Genomic DNA, 22,324 nt, shown 5'->3' on the forward strand with positions numbered 1-22,324 from the left:
AAAGTGGAGTTGAGGCCAAGATCAGATCAGCAATGAAATTATTAAATGGCGGAGCAGGCTCGAGGGGCCAAATAGCTTACTCCTGCTCCTATTTCTTATGTTCTTATGACAAATCGAGGCCCCATCTGCTCAGCTGGATGTAAAAGATCCCATGGCACTATTTTGAAGAAGAGCAGGAGAGTATCCCCGGTATCCTGGCCAATATTTATTCCTCAGTCAACATAAACACAGATTATCACTTTGCTGTTTGTGGGAAGTTGCAGTGCAAAAATAGCCTGCCACATTACTACATTATTCCTACATTACAGCAGTGACAACACTTCAAAAGTACTTCATTGGCTGTAAAGTGCTTTGGGATGTCGCGTAGTCATGAAAGGCGCTATATAAATGCAAGTCTTTCTTTTCCTTTTTATATGCAAGGGGGAAGAATGGCAGAGGAGAGGGTGAAATTCTACTTTGAATGAAATGCCCATTTTTCTGTACCGACTAACAAGCTAACAATATCAAGATAATACATGCAAATAAAACAGGCAATTTCTGAGATTGTGATTTCTTTAATTATGGAGAAAAACAGGCTTTTTCATTAAATCAAAGGTTTCATTCCAAGGCTTCTATGGAAACCATTCTTTGCAGCCTATGGATAAAAAGGAAGACTGGATATTTGGGCGCTAAAATTCAGTATGCTCTGATATGCCGATGTAAGGAATGGAAGTAGTTCTATGAACGTTATGCACAGTGAATATAATCCCTTTGGCTAAACAAAGGTTATTTTTTTCCTCTGGGTTGAGGAGTTAATGGTCTGGGGAAGGTCTGCCATCGCCCTACATGCTCAACAAACATAATTCTAATATAAACAAAGAATGCTGGAAATCTCAGCGTGTCAGGCAGCATCTGTGGAGAGAAAGCAGATTTAACGTTTCTGGTCGATGACCCTTCGTCAGGACTGGTGTGTTCAGAAAGAACACATTTTTAACAAGCACTGAAAGGGGGAGGGGAGGCTCGCCTGTGACTTTAATTCTCCACTCCACTCAGCCCTCGGTCTCCTACACTGTTCCAACGAAACTCAACGCAAGCTTGAGGAACAGCACCTCATCTTTCATTTAAGCACTTTACAGCCTCTGGACTCAACATCGAGTTCAACAATTTCAGAGCGTAACTGTTGCCAATCTTTGGCTCTCTTTCTCTCTCCTCTCCTCTCCTCCCCTCCCCTCCCCAACCCCCCGCCCCCAGAGCCTGTCTTTTTTTTCTCCTTGTCGCTAATGGCGACTGGCCATTATCCTAACATTCATACCCTATCTTGACTAATGTTTCTCTAACTCCTGGCATTACCATTTCAATTTGGCCCATCATCCCTTTTGTCTCTCTAATCTCTCCTGCCTTCCACCCAATCACAGACCTTCGCTTTTGTTCTTTCTTCCCCTCCCCATTTCAGTGCTTCTTAAGAATCTGCTCTTTCCGAACACTCTCCAGTTCTGACGAAGGGTCATCGACCAGAAACGTTAACTCTGCTTTCTCTCCACAGATGTTGCCTGACCCGCTGAGATTTCCAGCATTTTCTGTTTTTATTCCAGATTCCAGCATCCGCAGTATTTTGCTTTTGTAAACATAATTCTAATCTTGATATCTCTGTTCTAATATCTGAATGATAGGGGGATAAACTCAGATGCTGAGTCCATCTTAGAACATAAGAATGTAAGAAATAGGAGCAGGAGTAGGCCATGCGGCCTCTCAAGCCTGCTCCGCCATTCAACAAGATCACGGCTGAACTTCTATCTCAACTCCACTTTCCCGCCTTATCCATATATCCCTGGATTCCCTTAGTGCCCCAAAATCTATCGATCTCAGTCTTGAACATACTCGACGACTGAGCATCCACAGCTGTCTGGGGTAGAGAATTGCAAAGATCCCCAGTCTCAATTGGTACACGGCATGAAACAGCCACATTTGCCCGTGGCTATTTTCCATAGGCGGTTACCCAGTATTGTGTTGCTCCAGTACTGGCTTTCTGCACCTAGAGGTCCTCAGTGAGCAATCAAAATATTGGAGCGTATTAAAAATGGCACTGCAATTGATTTTCAAGCCTGGAGAATTTTCAAAGCTTTGTTTTGACTTCTTACCTCCAATATTCTGCAGGGTGATTGCCACAGCAGCTGCTAGCTTTCCCGGAGTCCCAAAGGCTCTAAAACCGAGCTGCTCGTATGCTCGGATTCCTGAGGGAACGAAAGAAAGTTGATCTCAATCACTGGAAATAAGGCCCAGATTGTTCAGGCAAACATTTGGAAATTTCAAAAGCATTTGTTAAGCCCAAAAGGCGCTAAGACGATAACCTGTTCTACCATACCTGCCCAGGTAAAGGAGGTGCAGCTGGTCTCGTGGCGGGGATGGGTGTGGGGGAGGGGGTGGGAATGGATAACCTGTTAAAGTTTTTAATCGAAGAAATATCAGAATCTGGAACGGATCACAGTGGTTATGTTACTGGGCTAGTAATCTCGTAGGCCTGGACTAATGATCTAAGGACTCGAGTTCAAATCCCACCACGCCAGCTGGGGAATTTAAATTAAATAAATCTGGAATAAAAAGCTAGTGTCAGTAATACTGACCATAAAACTACTGGATTGTCGTAAAAATCCATCTGGTTCACTCATGTCCTTCAGGGAAGGAAATCTGCCGTCCTTACCCGGTCTGGCCTATATGTGACTCCAGACCCACACCGATGTGGTTGACTCTGAACTGGCCACTCAGTTGTACCAATCTGCTATAAAAAGAATGACGGTTCTTCTCAAGGGCAATTAGGGATGAGCAATAAACGCTGGCCTTGCCGGCGATGCCCACATCCTGTGAACAAATTTTTTAAAAAGCCAAAAATCCACAGAACTTTGGCTTAACATTTGCGGTCTTGTATGGCAGATCAGCCAGATACTAGGCTGGGTCCCAGTTATATGAACTTTCGAGGATGGCATTGTGGGGTAGCGTCGCTGCCCATCCTTTCCGATGCCATTGTTGCTAAACAAGGGTAGAGGGCTGGTTCCCGCACTCCAGCCATCACACAGATGAGGTATATGGGCAGACCAAGCATTCATGGCAAAGCTGGATGCCTGGGAACTGGCATTACTCTCAATCTAGTGATGGTGCAATAATGTGTGGAAACTAAAGAAGGGCTGGAGATAAATCGAAGTGGCAGATGGTCAAACACAGCAGGCAGAAGTCTCATTTATGGGCTTATGTTAGTGCTAGGGTTGCCAACTCTGGTTGGATGTATTCCTGGGGGTTTCATCACATGACCTCACATCTTCTACTCAAAGAAAATGGGGGAAAAAAACACCGTGGGCTAGAAATTCACTTTTTAGCCGTAGCGGTATTTTTTTTCAAGCATTTATCACCACAAATACCGCTAATCACACCGCCATTTTTTAAAGGCCTAAGTTTCGTCACAAAATGTGCCCAGAGGTAAAAATCGGCGTTACACGAGGATTCACGGCGGAAACTGCAGTCCTCATCAACTTTAGCCCAAGGCCGATTACTACTGTGAGGCCTTGGGAGGGAGGAAAACACGACAAAATAGCGCAAAACAAAAAAAAAAAAAAATCACAAAACATTTACAAGATCCTTAACTAAGTAATAGCTGTAAAAAAAAAAGTAAAAATAAAAACTTTAATTTATCTTTTTTGCAGGTCTTCATATGTACCGCTGTTCTTGGGCTGCAACGCAGCTTTTCTCAGGCGTTTTTTTCCGCCCAGAATACGGGTGTGCCAAATGTCCAAACTACGGCGATTGCGGTAGTTCCAGTCTTGCACGCCTTCACTAATCCATGGCACTAATTCTCCCAGTTGTTCCGGTCAATCTCGGCTGACGAAATACACTGTGCTGCTCTCTGCTCATGCTTTACTGAATGCAAGTCAAACAGCAGGGCAGCAATAAGCGTGGGGCTAGAGCTGGACGAGGCAGCGGTGGGGGAGAGGGAGACTTCAGACATGTAATCGGCTTAATACTTTGGCAAAAATAGTGGATCACCGTTTTTCACCATAAACAGCGAAATATCGCCGAAAAAACAGGTGCAAGGTTGGTGAATTTCAAGCCCTATGTTTTTGAATCCCCTATGATTTTTTTCCCAGATTGCTCACAGCAATGTCCAAAGCATTAATCTTGGATTCCTGGAGAGTTGGCAACTGGGAGTGCTGCTGGGAGTAGTGCTGCTGGGAGGTGCAGGAAACCATCCTGCGATTTTCCTTTGGAAAATTCCAAAATTAGCAATCTTAGTCATGCCATGGTATAGCGCACTGGAGCGCCAACATTCAGCTTCTTATCCTCCAGCAGTGCCACACATACATTACACAATATTGCAGTTCTTTACATCATCAGAACTTGAACCGACAGCTGTTCAACCAGCTTAGGAGATCTCTAAGAACATATCTGCAACAGAGCATCAGCGGTCACTTGTACCTTAGAGCATCATTTTTTAGCGAAGGACCTTTGCTGCATTCCACATATAGGCGCTTCGGTCTAGGGGCATGATTCTCACTTTGGGTGCGAGCGCTCTAGGGTTCAAATCGTGGACGAAACCACCTTTCTCCCAGAGAAAGGAAATCAATATTAATCCTGCCATTTTTAGCCATGATGGTCCGGCCATCATGAGGTGTGGGCCAGGCTTGATAGACCAGCTGGTCTTTTCCTGCCCATCAATTTCATATATTAGTAAGCTCGTATTCCCTCTTTTTCCATCTCCGCCACAATAACATTCTTAGGGTGAGAAATTCGGTGCATTTGAGCCTCCAGTTAGCCTAACGGGGTGTTAATGCCTTACCGCCCGGGCGCGACGCAGGCAATGACTCCCGCCATATTCAGTGGGAGTTTAGCAGTGATGCCCCGATCTCCTGCTCCCGGAGATCGTGATGTCACCACGTGCGTATTGCCCCGTTAACGCCTCTGCCCCGACATTGGCTGGGTCGATAACAGCGATAGTTTCAGGGGACGCGTATCGGGCGGCCGGCCACCACCGGGGCAACATTTAAAGGGGAGGTGGCCGAGTGCAGAAAAATTTCCTCATCTTTTCGTTGCCACTCCGGATGCGATTTCTTCGCAGGATCGGGGCCGCGATCGCACGGCACACCCACTCCCCGGTGGTCCGGGTAGGTGCCGCCTTCTTTTGTAGAGTCGGCAGCGTGGACCCTTCCCTTTAATTGAGGGAGGAGCCCCCTTGGGCGCGGCTGCTGAGGCGTTTGCCCCGTTACCACCGCAGGAAGCAAGAGGAACGCTTCCACCTCCTTCCAGGGGCGGAACCCGAATTTATCGAGTGGGATGGGACTGCCAGGCCTGGCGCAAAATTTCATGCCTCGCGGATGTTACTGCCCCCAAACGGGCCGATAATGAATTTCATCCCCTTAGTATTCTGCAAAAAGACCCAAACGTCAACTCCAACGGATGTGCTTAATATATCTGCAAATCAAGCCAAGCACGTGCACAGTGATATCAAAGGACACAATAACACAGCTGCATTTGTGTTGAATGAATTCTTTAGTAAATTAAGCGTGATTTGTTTCCTCTTAGGCTGGGCATAACGCAAAGCACAGAGAGCATCCATGTTAAGTCACTTCACTTACCAACTACCCCAGAAGCTTTCAGAAGCAAGTGGATGGAGTAGGAGGAGAGCAGGGCCACAGTCGTCAATAGAAAGCTAAAAGAAAACAGGATGAAAGGAAATATTAAGGGTCATTTTCAACGTCAGTCCTTCTTTAATCAAATCCTATTTGTGGCTTATGCATTCGTAGCCCTCATGTATTAGGGTTAAATTATTGACTACAGGCTTTTCCATTGCTGTCGAGACCTTTAATATTCTAGCAACATTTTATTGAACACAGTTACCCAAGAATCGTGCTTTGCAGCATGGGCTTTACCCAGTGAGGTGTGTGATTTTTGAATGTGTCCCTTGTTAAGTTTGTCCTTCATAAATCATGGAAATAATGGGCTCAATTTTCCCCAATGATTTGCGCCGTTTTTTTTTGACCGAAGTTAAAATCTACAGTTTCCCCAATCAATTTGCACCAGCTAGTTACGATTTTTTTTTAGGTATTTTTTTTCTGCCAAAGGGGGCCTATTCTGGCCATTTTGGCAAGTTTGGCCAGATGAGAGTTACTCCAGTTCTGCTTAGGCCAGCGTATGTGGCCTCTGCAGAAAAACCTTCTAGAGAGTTAAAAGAAATCGGCGCAGGTAAGTGCAGTAGATGCCCGGACAACAACAGCAGGAAAGGTAAGAGAGGAGGTGGAAGGGGGTGGGGAGGGGAAAGCCTTTCGGGTGTAGTTAGGTGTGGGGACCAGGAGGGAGGAGGCCATTTGGCCTGGGATAGGGGAAGGGTCGCGGACCAGCAAGCCCTTCGGTCTGGGCTAGGAGCGGGACCGGTAAGGCACTCGGGGCCAGGGTTGGGCAGGGGATCGGACCGGCAAGCCTTTCGGCCAGGGCTAGAGGCGGGGAGCGGGACCGGCTTTAATAATTGGAGGTAAGTTGCTGCAATATGTTTTAATGTGTTTTTAAGTTGATGCAATGAGTTTTAATGTGTTGTGAGCTGGCTGTATGTTTCACTTTGCAGCCTCAGCTCGCATAATGTCCTTGGTTACCCGTGGTAACCCGATCTTTTTGGCGCAGATTAAGGCTCCACCCCCAAAACTAAGGGACAGGTTAGGCCACGCCAAAATGAGGAAATCCAACGAGGAAACTTAGAACTTTTTTTTTGGCGTACTTGGGCCCCCAAAAAACAGGCGTAACTCCAAGTACGCCCAAAAAAAGCTTTGGGGAAAATTGAACCCAATGACTGGTAACTCAAGCACAGGATTATATAGGATAGGGTTACATAGGATATACAGCACAGAAACAGACCATTCGGCCCAATCAGTTCATACCGGCATTTATGCTCCAATCGAGCCTCCTCCAGTCTTTCCTCATCTAACTATCCGCATAACCCTCTATTTCCTTCTCTCTCATATGCTTATCTAGCCTCTCCTTAAATGCATCTATACTAGTTGCCTCAACCACTCCCTGTGGTAGCGAGTTCCATATTCTCACCACTCTCTGGGTAAAGAAGTTCCTTCTGAATTCCCGACTGGATTTGTTGGTGTCTATCTTATATTGATGGCCTCCAGTTATTCTCTTCCTCACAAGTGGAAACATTCTCTCTGTATCCACTATCAAAATCTTTCATAATTTTAAAGACCTCTATTAGTTCACCCCTCAGCCTTCTTTTTTCAAGTGAACTGCTCATCACAGTTCGAAGTTCCATTTCCTGCTGTCCAATCCTTCAATATTTTTTGAATTGTAGCCCTCACACAGAGTTAGGAGGAGATTGTGGAAGAGGATATGAGTGTGTCACTGGGGAAAGGGAAGCTCTGTACAGACTCCTATCTCAACGTGCATTTCCCTTTGCAGGAAGATGCCTGGAACTTAGTTGCGTGCCGGCCACTCGAAAGTGTAGTAGAATGGGATGGGTTGATTCATCCATCCGCTTCCCCCTCTGCTTCCCCGTTTCAGTGGGAAGCGTCTCGCTTACACCACTCAGCAACTCAAAAATTGGGAATCGTCACAGGCCCAGATGTGTCCTTTGTGGCACAGTGTGTCGGTGCTTCCTGTAGCACACCCAAAACAGGCCGATCTCTTTCTGCCTAATTGAATCGAAGCTCCACTTTCAAACTTACCGTTATTGACAGCAAAGAAAAAAGGAAGCGACCTCTCCACCTGTTCGGGCTGCAGCAGCCACTGGCCTCTTACAGTGTCCACCAAAGCAGAGGTGGCAGCTGTGGGAGCCGGAAATGTGGCGGGTTTCTGTTTCAGAGCCAACGTCCATGACTAGTCTCCCAATCACAGAAATTCCCCATGCCCGAGTATCGTTTACTGAGCACTCTGCATCCTCCTCGGAGAGCTGAAGTCATCGGAATGTTCTCGGAATTAGAATCGCTTGCTCCATGTGTTTTGAAACACATGGAATGCACTCGTCTTGCATTCCAGTGTTAAGATTGGATGATAAAAAAGCCTGGGGCAGCTGGTCAGCTGACTGGATAAAATTGGTGGGACTGGTGAGAGATGCAGGGTTTAAGAGGCTGTAGCCATTGGGCCCTTTCGTCTCCAAGAACTAGTCTTCAGCCTGCCATTCCACATTGGCCATCCTCCCCACCAGTCTGTTCCACACACAAGTTCAATCTGCCCTTCCTGTGCTGGAATTGTCACAAAAGTGAGAGGGGGAGGTGGGGGTTGGGGGCGGGGTGGTGTTGAAATTTTCACACAAAATCTCTGGTCTCAGGCTGTCACTAACCAGCAGCTCAACATAATAACCCATAGAACAAGGTACAGCAATTGGATGGACAGCATTTAGCGTTGTGGCAAGTCAGATTAATTTAATTTAAATCCCTTTAACGCTGTCCTACAATATTTAAGCAGCACGGTCATTTCTTATTCATAGAATCATGGGCCGGGAAATTGGGGAGCGTGCTGTTTGGGAGCGCTAACATCCGCAAGGCGAGAGTTCCTTCGCCAGCTGCGGAAGTCCCATCCCGCTCACAAAATTTGGGTTGCCGCCTCCGAAAGATGAGCGCAATAAAAACGCGCTCCACTTCCTCTCTGGTGTGCTGAGGGGGTGGGAGCAGAGGGAGCGGGACACAGCGCTACGCACTGGGGAGGGCAGTGCTGCCGCATGGAAGGGCCCTCCCCTTCATTAAAGGGGAGGGCCGAGTAGCAGACTCTGCGAGGCCCTGCGTGGACCACCGTGGAGCGGGGAGGCGTGCCCTCAGCCCGGCGCTCAAGCGGAGTGCGGGGCTGCCAGATCGTGGCACGGACCCCACGGTCAAACAGGCAGCAGGTCGCGACAGGCAAGTCGGCCGATTTTTTATTTCTGCGCACGCCACCTCCCCTTCAACGTGGCCGGCCGCCATGTTCGCGCCACCTGAAGCGATCGCTGGCATCGCCCGCCACAGCTTCAGGGGGCGTTCCTGACATTTTGCTCCGGGGTGAAAACGGGTCGCTGCGCACGGTGACGATGTTGTCAGCGCTGGCGCAGCGGAGCGGGGTGCGACCGGTTTTCCCCACCGCTAAACTCCCGGGGAACTTAGCGGGAGTCGTTAGGGGGCCCTGCCTTGTTTGCTTACACCCACAATACCACAGCTTTTATTGAAAAACAATGAGATGGAAAACATTTTAACCGCCCCCCCCACCCCCCCCCGCATCACTTTTTCTCCAACCCCCTCTGGTGAAGTTGGGAATTGGCAGTGAAGTGGAGGTGGGTGGGAGATTGGGAATCACAGGGCAGACCCTTATCTGACAATTCCTTGCAAAAGTGCATGCTGAATATTTCCATCCCTGCTCTCCTGAAGGCCCCGACTCATCCCAGGGCTTGATATGGTTCTACCAGTGGCCTCAATCACCTGGACATCACCCAAGTAGCCATTCTTCATGTGAGGCTATAAGCTGGCCATTAAACCTGTGAGGGTGATTGTGGCCTCCGGTCAACACTGATGGGCTTTCTGGCGTGGAACAGTAGATGAGAATTAGGGATGAGAGCTGCGGCTGATATCTTTCTTGATCATCTCTGGAGCGCTCTGTGGTAATTCTGCTGCTGAGACAGCTGAGATTAGGTAACTCAGCACAGGACCAAGTTCAGCACTAAATTGGCAATCTCGCTCACTCTCACCCCTTCCTCTCACTCTCAGAACCATGACCGGGTTCCCAGTGCCCTCACCTTTCACCCCACCAGCCTCCACGTTCAAGGGATCATCCCCTGCCATTTCTGCCACCTCCAGCATGATCCCACCACCAATCACATCTTCCCCTCCCCTCCGCTCTTAGCATTCCAAAGGGACCGCTCCCTCTGCGACACCCTGGTCCATTCCGCAGTCACCCCCAGCAGCCCCACCTGCTCTGCTTCCCACGGCACCTTCCCGTGCAAGCGCAGGACAGGCAACTCCCGGCCCTTTACCCCCTCCCTGCCTACTGTCCAGGGCCCTGCATACTCCTTCCAGGTGAAACAGCAATTTACTTTTAATTTTTCAATTTAGTATACAGGTAGAGCGTCCGAAATCCGGAAACCTCGGGACCGAGGCCGTTCTGGATTTCGTGTATTTCCGGATTTCAGAGCGTCTTTGCGACGTCCTGAGTCCAGAACACACGGGCCAAGGTTCGGGTATTTCCGGATTTTGGAACATCTTTTCGATGCCCAGAAACACTGGTAGGTGGGGAGCGTGGGGGGGGGGGGGTCGGACGGCCGAGGTAAGGGAGGGGGGGGTGGTCGGGAGGCCGAGGTGGGGGGGTGTAGGTCGGGCGGCTGTAAGATGGGGGGCTGAGGTGGGAGAGTCCAGATTTCGGAATATTTTCCGGTTTCCGGACAACCCCGCCACGGATTGACCCGGTGTCCGGAACAGTCCAAATTTCAGAACTCCAGATTTCGGACGCTCAACCTGTACTGTATTCGCTGCTCAGGATGTGGTCTCCTCTATATTGGGGAGACCAAGCGTAGATTGCTTTGCTGAACACCCCCATTCAGTCTGTAAGTGTGACCCTGAGCTTCCGGTCGCCTGTCACTTTAACTCTCGACTCCACTCCACTTCCACTCTGATATCTCCGTCCTTGGACTCCTGCACTGTTCCAATGAAGCTCAACGCAAGCTCGAGGAACAGCACCTCATCTTTCGTTTAGGCACTTTACAGCCTTCTGGACTCAACATTGAGTTCAACAATTTCAGAGCATTACCTCTGGCCATCTTTGGCTCCCCCACCCACCCACCCCCGCCGCAAATCTTATCTTCTTTTCCTCTTTGTCTCTAATGGCAGCTGGTCATTACTCTGCCATTCACACCCTATCCTGATTAACCTTTTTCTAACTTCTGTCATTACCATTTCAATTCGGCCCATCATCCCTTTTGTGTCTCTAATCTCTCCTGCCTTCCACCCTATCACAGACCTTCCCTATTGTTCTTTCTTCCCCGCCCCCTTTCAGTGCTTAAGAATGTGCTCTTTTCGAACATTCACCAATTCTGATGAAGGGTCGTCGACCCGAAACGATTAACTTTGTTTTTCTCTCCTCGGATGCTGCCTGACCCACTGAGATTTCTGTTTTTATTTCAGATTCCAGCATCTTGCTTTTGCTCAGAGAGGACCCATGTGTGAAATTGGAAAATATCGGTGCTAATGCAGTAGGGAGCGCTCTTCTGAGGCTGAGACACATTAGGGGCAATTTTAACCGATGCACCCAATCCCATGGGATTCTGGCTCGGCAAGTTAGGTTAAAATGACCCTCATTGTTGAGAAACAGCAGATTAGAGAGAGCTTCACCCCGCATCAGACCTTACCTCTGAGTACTTGATGCCAACTGCAAGCATTGCAAAGTGTCTCTCTTCTCCAGCACGAATACCCTCAACTCTGCTGAGCACAAGCTTCACAAAACAGGGAATTGAATGTGGGACCCTTTCTGATTTGTGTGGGCCAATACAGTACATTGATGCATTGTGAACCAGAGGGAGTCGACTTTTTGTCGGTAAAGTGAAACAGTGACAACAATGACGCGTTTTATGAGTTTCTAAGTTTAAGAACGAACACATTTTCTGAAAATTGTTCTTTTCCAGCAGCAGTCTGATGTTTCACAAATCATCAGTCAAGTAACTGTACTGTCTGTAGTATGGTTGTTGCTGAACATACAAATTAGGGTATTCTAATGTCTGGTACCAGTGTGATTGCCAGAAAGGTTCCATTGACAAAAGCTCTGTTCTCACAGAAAAAACACACTTCAGTGTAGGAACATATCCATAATAATTTCAGACATCAGCGCATTCCAATAGGGTTTTTATATTGTTAGAGTAATTTTTCTTGTCAAGCCTGTGTAACATTTTAATCACAATCCTCTTTGTTTTGATGAATTCCATCAACAGAGTGAGGGAATGGAAAACTTTCCAATCATTAGCATTCTGTGTTGGGATCGAGCACTCCGAGGCAGTGTTCCCCCTAATATATTTTTGGGGTGCACGGCCCCTTTAAGGGGCCTGCACAGGAGTATCATCAGCAACGCGGCTGCGCAGCTAAACGAGAACAATCCTCCTCGGTAAGGCAAGATGTAGAGTAAAGTTCACTCAGCTCTGCTCTCCCTCAGAGGATTGCCAACTGTACATGGGCATGTTCTGGAGAATTCATCACATGACCATCTACAAGGCACAAGTCAGGAGTGTGATGGAATACTCACCCCATTTGCCTGGATGAGTGCAGCTCCAACAACACTCAAGAAGCTCGACACCATCCAGGACAAAGGAGCCCGCTTGATTGGCACCCCATCCACCACCTTAAACATTCACTCCCTCCACCACCGGCGCACCGTGGCTACCGTGTGTACTATCTACAAGATGCACTGGACCAACTCGCCATCATCATCATCATCATAGGAAGTCCCTCGAAATCGACTTGCTTCCACTGCAAAAGTGAGTTCTCAGGTGACTGTACAGTCCAATACAGGAATTACAACCTCGGTCACACAGTGGATGAAGGAAAGGGTGTGTGGGGAGTCTGGTTTGCCACACGCTCCTTCTGCTGTCTGCGCTTGGTTTCTGCATGCTCTCGGCGACGAGACTCGAAGTGCTCAGCACCCGCCCGGATACTCTTCCTTCACTTAGGACGGTCTTGGGCCAGGGATTCCCAGGTGCCAGTGCGGATTTGGTCTTAAGCAAAAATGCTTTGAAGGTGTCCTTGAAATGTTTCCTCTGCCCACCTGGGGCTTGCTTGCCATGTAACAGTTCAGAGTAGAGTGCTTGCTTTGGGAGTCTCGTGTCGGGCATGCAGACGATGTGGCCCGCCCAACGGAGCTGGTCGAGTGTGGTCAGTGCTTCGACGCTGGGGATGTTGGCCTGATTGAGAACACTGACTTTGGTGTGTCTGCCCTCCCAGTGGATTTGCAGGATCTTGAGAAGGGAGTGCTGGTGGTACTTCTCCAGCGCTTTGAGATGTCTAGTGTATAGTGCATATTCAACAGAGGAAGAAAAAGGATTTAATTAGGAGGGGGAAAATAGAGTACGACAGGAAGCTTGCAGGGAACATAAAAACTGACTGCAAAAGCTTCTATAAATATGTGAAGAGAAAAAGATTGGTAAAGACAAACATAGGTCCCTTGCAGTCGGATTAAGGTGAATTTATAATGGGAAATAAAGAAATGGCAGACCAATTGAACAAATACTTTGGTTCTGTCTACACGAAGGAAGACACAAATAACCTTCCTATTATACTAGGGGACAGTAGGTCTAGTAAGAAGGAGGAACTGGAGGATATCCTTATTAGGCAGGAAATTGTGTTAGGGAAATTGATGGGATCGAAGGCCGATAAATCCCCGGGGCCTGATAGTCTGCATCCCAGAGTACTTAAGGAAGTGGCCCTAGAAATAGTGGATGCATTGGTGATCATTTTCCAACAGTCTATCGACTCTGGATCAGTTCCTATGGACTGGAGGGTAGCTAATGTAACACCACTGTTTAAAAAAGGAGGGAGAGAGAAAACGGGTAATTATAGACCAGTTAGCCTGACATCAGTAGTGGGGAAAATGTTGGAATCAATCATTAAGGATGAAATAGTGCATTTGGAAAGCAGTGACAGGATCGGACCAAGTCAGCATGGATTTATGAAAGGGAAATCATGCTTGACGAATCTTCTGGAATTTTTTGAGGATGTAACTAGCAGATTGGATAAGGGAGAACCAGTGGATGTGGTGTATTTGGACTTTCAAAAGGCTTTTGGCAAGGTCCCGCATAAGAGATTGGTGTGCAAAATCAAAGCGCATGGTATTGGGGGTAATGTACTGACGTGGATAGAGAACTGGTTGGCAGACAGGAAGCAGAGAGTCGGGATAAACGGGTCCTTTTCAGAAAGGCAGGCAGTGACTAGTGGAGTGCCGCAGGGCTCAGTGCTGGGACCCCAGCTCTTTACAATATATATCAACGATTTAGATGAAGGAATTTAGTGTCATTTCTCCAAGTTTGCGGATGACACTAAACTGGGTGGCAGCGTGAGCTGTGAGGAGGATGCTAAGAGGCTGCAGGGTGACTTGGACAGGTTAGGTGAGTGGGTAAATGCATGGCAGATGCAGTATAATGTGGATAAATGTGAGATTATCCATATTGGGGGCAAAAACACGAAGGCAGAATATTATCTGGATGGCGGCAGATTAGGAAAAGGGGAGGTGCAACGAGACTTGGGTGTCATGGTTCATCAGTCACTGAAAGTGGGCATGCAGGTATAGCAGGCGGCAAATGGTATGTTGGCCTTCATAGCTTGGGGATTTGAATATAGGAGCAGGGAGGCCTTACTGCAGTTGTACAGGGCCTTGGTGAGGCCTCACCTGGAATATTGTGCTCAGTTTTGGTCTCCTAATCTGAGGAAGGATGTTCTTGCTACTGAGGGAATGCAGTGAAGGTTCACCAGACTGATTCCAGGGATGGCTGGACTGTCATATGAGGAGAGACTGGATCAACTGGGCCTTTATTCACTGGAGTTTAGAAGGATGAGAGGGGATCTCATAGAAATGTATAAGATTCTGGACAGGTTAGATGCGGGAACAATGTTCCCGATGTTGGGGAAGTCCAGAACCAGGGGAAATAGTCTTAGGATAAGGGTTAGGCCATTTAGGACTGAGATGAGGAGAAACTTCTTCACTCAGAGTTGTTAACCTGTGGAATTCCCTGCCGCAGAGAGTTGTTGATGCCAGTTCATTGGATATATTCAAGAGGGAGTTAGATATGGCCCTTAGGGCTAAAGGGATCAAGGGGTATGGAGAGAAAGCAGGAAAGGGGTACTGAGGGAATGATCAGCCATGACCTTATTCAATGGCGGTGCAGGCTCGAAAGGCCGAATGGCCTACTCCTGCACCTATATTTCTATATGGTCCATGTCCCTGAGCCTCCAAGATCGTTCCATCCTCTGTCATTGAACTACAGTACATGGACGACGCTTGCGTCTGCGCACAGAGGCTGAACTCCAAGCCGTCGTCAACAACTTCAGAGGCATACGAAAGCTTGGGCCTTGCATTAAACATCCGTAACACAAAGGTCCTCCACCCACCTGACTCCGCCACACAACACTGCCCCCGGTCATCAGAATCCATGGCTCGGCCTTGGACAACGTGGACCATTTTCCATACCTTGGGAGCCTACAAGGGCAGATATCGACGACAAGGTCCAACACCACCTCCAGTGTGCCAGCGCAGCCTTCGGTCGCCTGAGGAAGAGAGTGTTTGAAGACCAGGACCTCAAATCTGGCACCAAGCTTATGATCTACAGGGCAGTAGCAACTCGCCAAGGCTTCTTTGGCAGCACCTCCCAAATCTGCAACCTCTACCACCTAGAAGGACAAGGGCAGCAGACGCATGGGAACACCATCACCTCCAAGTTCAACCTCCAAGTCACACACCATCCTGACTTGGAAGTATATCGCCGTTCATTCATCGTCGTTGGGTCAAAATCCTGGAACTTCCTTCCTAACAGCACTGTGGGAGCACCTTCACCACATGGACTGCAGCATTTCAAGCTGACAGCTCACCATCACCTTCTCAAAGGCAATTAGGGATGTGCAATAAATGCCAGCCCTGACAGCGATGCCCACATCCCAGGAACGAATAAAAAAAACTCCCATCTCTACCGGCTCTGTTCAGTCAAAAATACTTTTTTCTCCCATATCCAATTTTTAAAATAACTAATAAATTAAAGTGTTCAAAGAAAATGAAAAAAAACCATGATTTTAATAAAAAAGATCCCCGTATGATTTTTTCGCTAAGAAAACGTCCAGGAGATTAAGCTCGAATTCCTGGAGAATCCAGGAGTGTTGGCAGCTGTACTGGCTCAACAATGTGTCTCAGCCCCAATCTCAATTGCCCTACAGCAGCAGCCTGGTATTTTTCAATTTCCCACACCAATCCGCTCCGAGTGAAAGTGCCAGTTTGTGGCTGAACTGAGGCCAATTGTTTTTTCTGCAGAGTGACCATGCCGTCAAGACTGCGTAAAACAACTTCAGCTCTTTATCTCGGTGCCCTGTGTAATCTTAAGCCTTACTTATTTAAAGAAGGCTTAATGGTCATCCATCAATAAAATGCGGCATCATTTTATTATTAGCGTCTTAAGCCGATTACTTGTCTGAAGTCTCCTTCTCCCCCACCGCTGCCTCATCCAGCCCTAGCCCCACACTTATTGCTGCCCTGCTGTTTGACTTACGTTCAGTAAAGCATGAGCACAGAGCAGCACAGTGTATTCCGTCAGCCGAGATTGACCGGAACATCTGGGAGAATTAGTGCCATGGATTAGTGAAGGCGAAAGAGAATCATTAAATCCTCCTTCCTTTCTCAAAGAGCTAAAATGAGGAATTAAATCCCAGTAACCCCATCTCGCCCTTTTTTTAAAAAAAAACTACGTACATAAGAAAACATTTCATACAGTGTGCAAAAGCAGCCAAGTCAATCATATCGGATAACTGGGTCCTGTATAAATCTGGTTTGTGCATGCTGTGCAAACTGACTGGTTATATTGCCATCATATTAGAGAAGCGGACATCCGAGAGCCATTCCGACTGTCTGTGATGGAGGAGTTAGCATTCATTATACAGTAATGCGTAAACATCCTATTCTCATATCTGTCAAATTAAACTCTGCAGCATTTCAGTTGGTAACACAGGTCTCCAAATCCCCTTCTCTGATAAATATTTTGATCAGTCCTATATTACAAAGGATTCTTAAACCCAATATATCAAAAAATGTTTCAAGATAGTTGACGCAACTCTAGATTCAGACCCGGGTCTCTAAACTGCTCTGCATTGGAACTCCTTGATGCACAAGTCCAAACCCCTCCGACTCCACCAGTCTCTATTAACCATTCTTGTTCAGTAACTCTCAAAATTACTTATGAGTAATAACAGATTGGCTTCTGCATTTTGCACTCCAGCTCAAGTCCCAAATGTTCTTCAGTTTCAATGATTTGGTGAGCAGAAAATAAGATTACGTTTAATACCGTACATGTACTGTTTACATTTACATGGGGGTTTAATCAGGCTTAAATTCGGAACACAGGAACAGATATGATGATGGATAATTAAGCAACTAACAGGAGGAGGGGACCCAATAACATCCCCATCCTCAATGAGGGCAAAGCCCAGCGTGCGAGTGCAAAAGACAAGGCCGAAGCCGTGGCAAATGTCGTCAGCCAGAAGTGCCGAGTGGCTGGTCCTCAACATAACTGATGCCAGTCTTCAGTCAATTCCATTCACTCCATGTGATATCACTGAATGCACTGTACACAGCAAAGGCTACCATTCCCAACAACATCCCAGCTGTGCTCCAGAACTAGCCGCACCCCTAGCTAATCTGTTCTAGTACAGCTACAACACTGACATCCACCTGACAATATGGAAAATTGCCCAGGTACGTCCTGTCTCCAAATACTGCCACATCAGCCTACTCTCAATCATCAGCAAAGTGATGGAAGGTGTTATAGGCAGTGCTATCAAGCGGCACTTACTCACCAATAACCTGCTCACCGATGTTCAGTTTGGTTTCCGTGGGGCCACGTGACTCCAAGCCATATTACAGCTTTTATCCAAACATCAATACAGAGCTGAACTCCAGAGGTGAAAGGAGTGCCCTTGACATCAAGGCAGCATTTGACCATATGTGGTACCAAGGAGCTCAACAACTGAAGTCAGTGGGGATTAGGAGGAAAACGCCACTGGCTGGAATCATACCTGGCACAAAAGAGGATGGTTGGAGGCCAATTATTGCAGCCTCAGAACATCGCTGCAAGGGTTCCTCAGGGCGGGTTCCGAGACCCAATTATCTTCAGCTGCTTCATCAACGGAGGACCTTCCCTCCATCATAAAAGTCAGAAGTGGAGATGTTCACTGATGATTGCAGGGTTCGACTCCATTCGTAACACCTCAGATAATGAAGCAGTTTACACCCGCATCCAGAAAGACCTGGACAACATTCAGACTTGGGCATGTAACATTCGTGCCACACAAGTGCCATGCAATGACCATCTCCAGCAAGACACAGTCAAACCACTACCCACCCCCTTGATATTCAATGGAATTACCATCACCGAGTCCCCCACCATCAACACCCTGGGGGTCACCATTGACTAACAACTCAACTGGAATGGCCACATAAATTAGAGGTCAGAGGCTGGATATTCTGTGGCAAGTGGCTCACCTCCTGAATCCCCTAAGCCTCTCCACCACCTACAAGGAACATGCCTGAAAGAGGTACAGAAGAGATTTACTAGAATGATACCAAGGATGAGGAACTACAGTTATGTGGAGAGACTGGAGAAGCTGAATTTGTTCTCCTTAGAGCAGAGAAGGTTATGAGGAGAATTGACAGAGGTGTTCAAAATCATGAATGGTTTTGATAGAGTAAATAAGAAGAATCTGTTTTTAGTGGCAGAAGGGTCGGTAACCAGAGGACACAGATTTAAAGTGATTGGTAAAAGCACCAAAGGCGACATGGTGAGCTGTTGTGATCTGGAATGCACTGCCTGAAAGGATGGTGAAAGCAGATTCAACAGTAACATTCAAAAAAGAATTAGATAAATACTTGAATGGAAACAAATTATAGGGCTCTGGAGAAAGAGCAAAGGAGTGGGATTAATTGGATGGCTCTACCAAAGAGCCGGCACAGGCATGATGGGCCAAATGGCCTCCTGTGCTGTATCATTCTGTGATTTTATGAAGTCAGGAATGAGATGGAATACTCTCCACTTGCCTGGATGAGTGCAGCTGCAACAGCACTAAAGAAGCGCGATACCATCTGCGATATACAGGCCGCTTGATTGGCAGTCCATCTACATGCACCCCCTCCTCTGCCACCAGTGCACCGTGGCTGCAGTGTGTACCATCTACAGGATGCACTGCAACAACTCGCCAAAGCATCCATGACAGCAGTTCCCAAACCCGCGACCTCCACCACCTAGAAGGACAAGGCCAGCAGATGCACGGGAATATTCCTCCAAGGAAACCATCACCTCCAAGTTCCCCTCCAAGTCACACATCATCCAGAGTTGGGCATATAATCACCATTGCTTCATTGTCGCTGGGTCAAAATCCTTGATCATCAACATCATCATCATAGGCAGTCCTTCAAACTCGAGGAAGACTTGCTTCCACTCTAAAAGTGAGTTCTCAGTTGACTGTACAGCCCAATATGGGAATTACAGTCTCTGTTACAGTTGGGACAGACAGTCGTTGAAGGAAAGGGTGGGTGGGGAGTCTGATTTGCAGCACGCTCCTTCCGTTGCCTGCGCTTGATTTCTGCATGCGCTCGGCGACGAGACTCGAGGTGCTCAGCGCTCTCCCGGATACGCTTCCTCCACTTAGGGCGGTCTTTGGCCAGGGACTCCCAGGTGCCGGTGGGGATGTTGCACTTCAATCAAGGAGGCTTTGAGGGTGTCCTTGAAACGTTTCCTCTGCCTACCTGGGGCTTGCTTGCCTTGTAGGAGTTCTGAGTAGAGTGCTTGCTTTGGAAGTCTCGTGTCGGGCATGTGGGGACGTTGGCCTGATCGAGAACACTGACGTTGGTGTGTCTATCCTCCCAGTATATTTGCAGGATCTTGTGGAGGCAGCGCTGGTGGTATTTCTCCAGTGTTTTGAGGTGTCTACTGTATATGGCCCACATCTCTGAGCCATATAGGAGGGTGGGTATTACTACTGCCCTGTCAATCATAAGCTTGGTGCCAGATTTGAGGACCTGATCTTCAAACACTCTCTTCCTCAGGTGAGCGAAGGCTGCATTGGTACACTGGAGGCAGTGTTGTACGACGAGGTCCTCCAGCCTCGAAAAATCCCTGGCCCGAGGCCCTGCGGACGACAAACTTGTCCTCCTCGGGCGACTTCAATGCCAGAGTCGGTAAGGACACAGACCTCTGGGGAGGTGCGATCACCAGAAGGGGGGTAGGGAAAACCAGTGATACCTGCTCCTGACAAAATGCCTAGAACACGACTTCTTCATCACCAACACCTTGTTCCATCAAAGGGACAAGTATAAGGCATCGTGGCAACACAAAATCCTAGAACTCCCTACCCAACAGCATTGCAGGAGCACCTTCGTCACATGGACTACATAGGTTTAAGAAGTAGGCCCACCACCAACTTCAGGCATAGGCAATAAATGCTTGCCTTGCCGGTGATGTCTACATCTCGAAAAATGAGTTAAAGAAATCATTTTTATTTTGAGCATCAGGTGACAAGCTCAGATATAAATAAACATCAAGTATTGCGTAGACATTGAGTAGGTTGTTATATTAATGTTTTATCACACACACACAATCTTAGACCTCTCTGTTACTTTACTTTAGTTTTTTCTTTTCTCCTCATTCAGCTTCAGTTTCTCCTTGTGTCACACACCTAACCAGACTGAAGAGTGCAATGTATGCACCCGAGAGTATGCTCACAGGTTTATGGAGCTGTTGAAAGGGGCACTTGATGTACATTTGAACCAAAACAGTTGTGGAGCTGTTGAGTTGGGAGTGGCTTAGCCAGTCACGTGACATCCACAAAACTCAATGGGTTCGGGGGAGCCACAAGGAGGCAGGTGGTTGTGAGCCTGGTGGATGAACTGGTCTCTCGCGAGAGACCATCAGCGGCAGGTCGGGGCCAAACAAGGAGCAGCGAGCGGCGGCCCCTGCACAGTGGCGCACCACTACAAGGTACAGCGCGAGCTGGTGCAAGAGGGCGATGGCAGTGAAGAGGGACGTCATCAAGGTCAAGGTCAGTGATTGGAGCATGGACAGATACAGCAGGAGCAGCGAGGTTGGGGCGAAGGAGCGGCGAGAGAATGTAGAGGGATGTGATCGGGACCCGGGAGAGGCGTGAGTTTGGGACCAGAAGAGGCAGAGGCCCAGGGCCTGCCCACACTGCGATATGTGTGCACATTGGCGCATGCAGCAGAGCAGGTCTCCAGTCGTTCTGGGTAATCCTTGCCATTGGACCAAGACCTAGCTCTGTCAAGCCAGTGTAGTGGCTGGTGTGCAACAGCCACCACATGTTAAAAAAATCCACGTACAGGCATTTTCCACCCTTCAAGATGTAGTTCAGGATCTGGAATACTAGGTCCTTCATTGAAACACCGGTGAACTCATCCCTTTTTGGCATGGAAGCAGGTCATCCTCATTTTGAGGGACTGCCTATGATGGTGATGATGATGATGATGATGATGATGATGGTGGATGAACTGGTAATGTGTGGTGCGATTGTTAAACCTTTGCTAATAAACCAACTAGTTCTTAATAGAAATATGTTTCTATGAATTCTTACGCAAAGAAATCATGATGCAAATACAGTACAAATAGTAATGGTCAGAAACCTATGGCTCGGCTGTCGCGAACAGTACTGTATAACAAGCCACCAGGAGGCATGTGAGTGTACTCATTGGTGACTGCTTGCCCGCTTCTCCTCCATTCCGCGAGGAGAAGCACATGAACCGTTTCCCCCTCCTGCCACAGAAAACCCGAGATAAGTCAACTCACTATGTACTCAATCACAGCTACTTTTAAGGCACCTTTCAGCTGGATAGATGTCAGGCTAATAAGAACATAGGAAATAGGAGCAGGAGTAGGCCATATGGCCCCTCGAGCCTGCTCCGCCATTTAATACGATCATGGCTGAACCGATCATGGACTCAGCTCCACTTCCCTGCCCGCTCTCCATAACCCCTTATCGTTTAAGAAACTGTCTATTTCTGTCTTAAATTTATTCCATGTTCCAGCTTCCACAGCTCTCTGGCAGCGAATTCCACAGATTTACAACCCTCAGGAGAAGAAATTTCTCCTTATTTCAGTTTTAAATGGGTGGCCCCTTATTCTAAGATCATGCCCTCTAGTTCTAGTCTCCCCCATCAGTGGAAACATCCTCTCTGCATCCACCTTGTCAAGCCACCTCATAATCTTATACGTTTCGATAAGATCACCTCTCATTCTTCTGAATTCCAATGAGTAGAGGCCCCATCTACTCAACCTTTCCTCATAAGTCAACCCCCTCATCTCCAGAATCAACCGAGTGAACCTTCTCTGAACTGCCTCCAAAAGCAAGTATATCCTTTTGTAAAGATGGAAACCAAAACTGCACACAGTATTCCAGGTGCGGCCTCACCAATACCCTGCATAACTGTAGCAAGACTTCCCTGCTTTTATACTCCATCCTCTTTGCAATAAAGGCCAAGATTCCATTGGCCTTCCTGATCACTTGCTGTACCTGCATACTATCCTTTTGTGTTTCATGCACAAGTACCCTCAGGTCCCGCTGTACTGCAGCACTTTGCAATCTTTCTCCATTTAAATAATAACTTGCTCTTTGAT

The 22,324-nt window shown here is 47.7% G+C and overlaps 1 protein-coding gene across 1 annotated transcript in view; it reads right to left on the reverse strand.

The window, feature by feature from the left end:
- The window catches only part of slc38a3b (solute carrier family 38 member 3b), a 154,677-nt gene that overhangs the window by 78,403 nt on the left and 53,950 nt on the right, over positions 1-22,324 (reverse strand). Inside the window, exons 5-6 of the mRNA XM_070895528.1 lie at positions 5,598-5,671; positions 2,118-2,210 (exon numbers count right to left, since the gene is read on the reverse strand). Of these exons, the coding sequence (XP_070751629.1) occupies positions 2,118-2,210; positions 5,598-5,671 (167 nt within the window). The remainder of the gene's footprint in view (positions 1-2,117; positions 2,211-5,597; positions 5,672-22,324) is intronic.

Source organism: Pristiophorus japonicus, chromosome 12, assembly GCF_044704955.1.
Source record: "Pristiophorus japonicus isolate sPriJap1 chromosome 12, sPriJap1.hap1, whole genome shotgun sequence".
Taxonomy (NCBI): domain Eukaryota; kingdom Metazoa; phylum Chordata; class Chondrichthyes; family Pristiophoridae; genus Pristiophorus; species Pristiophorus japonicus.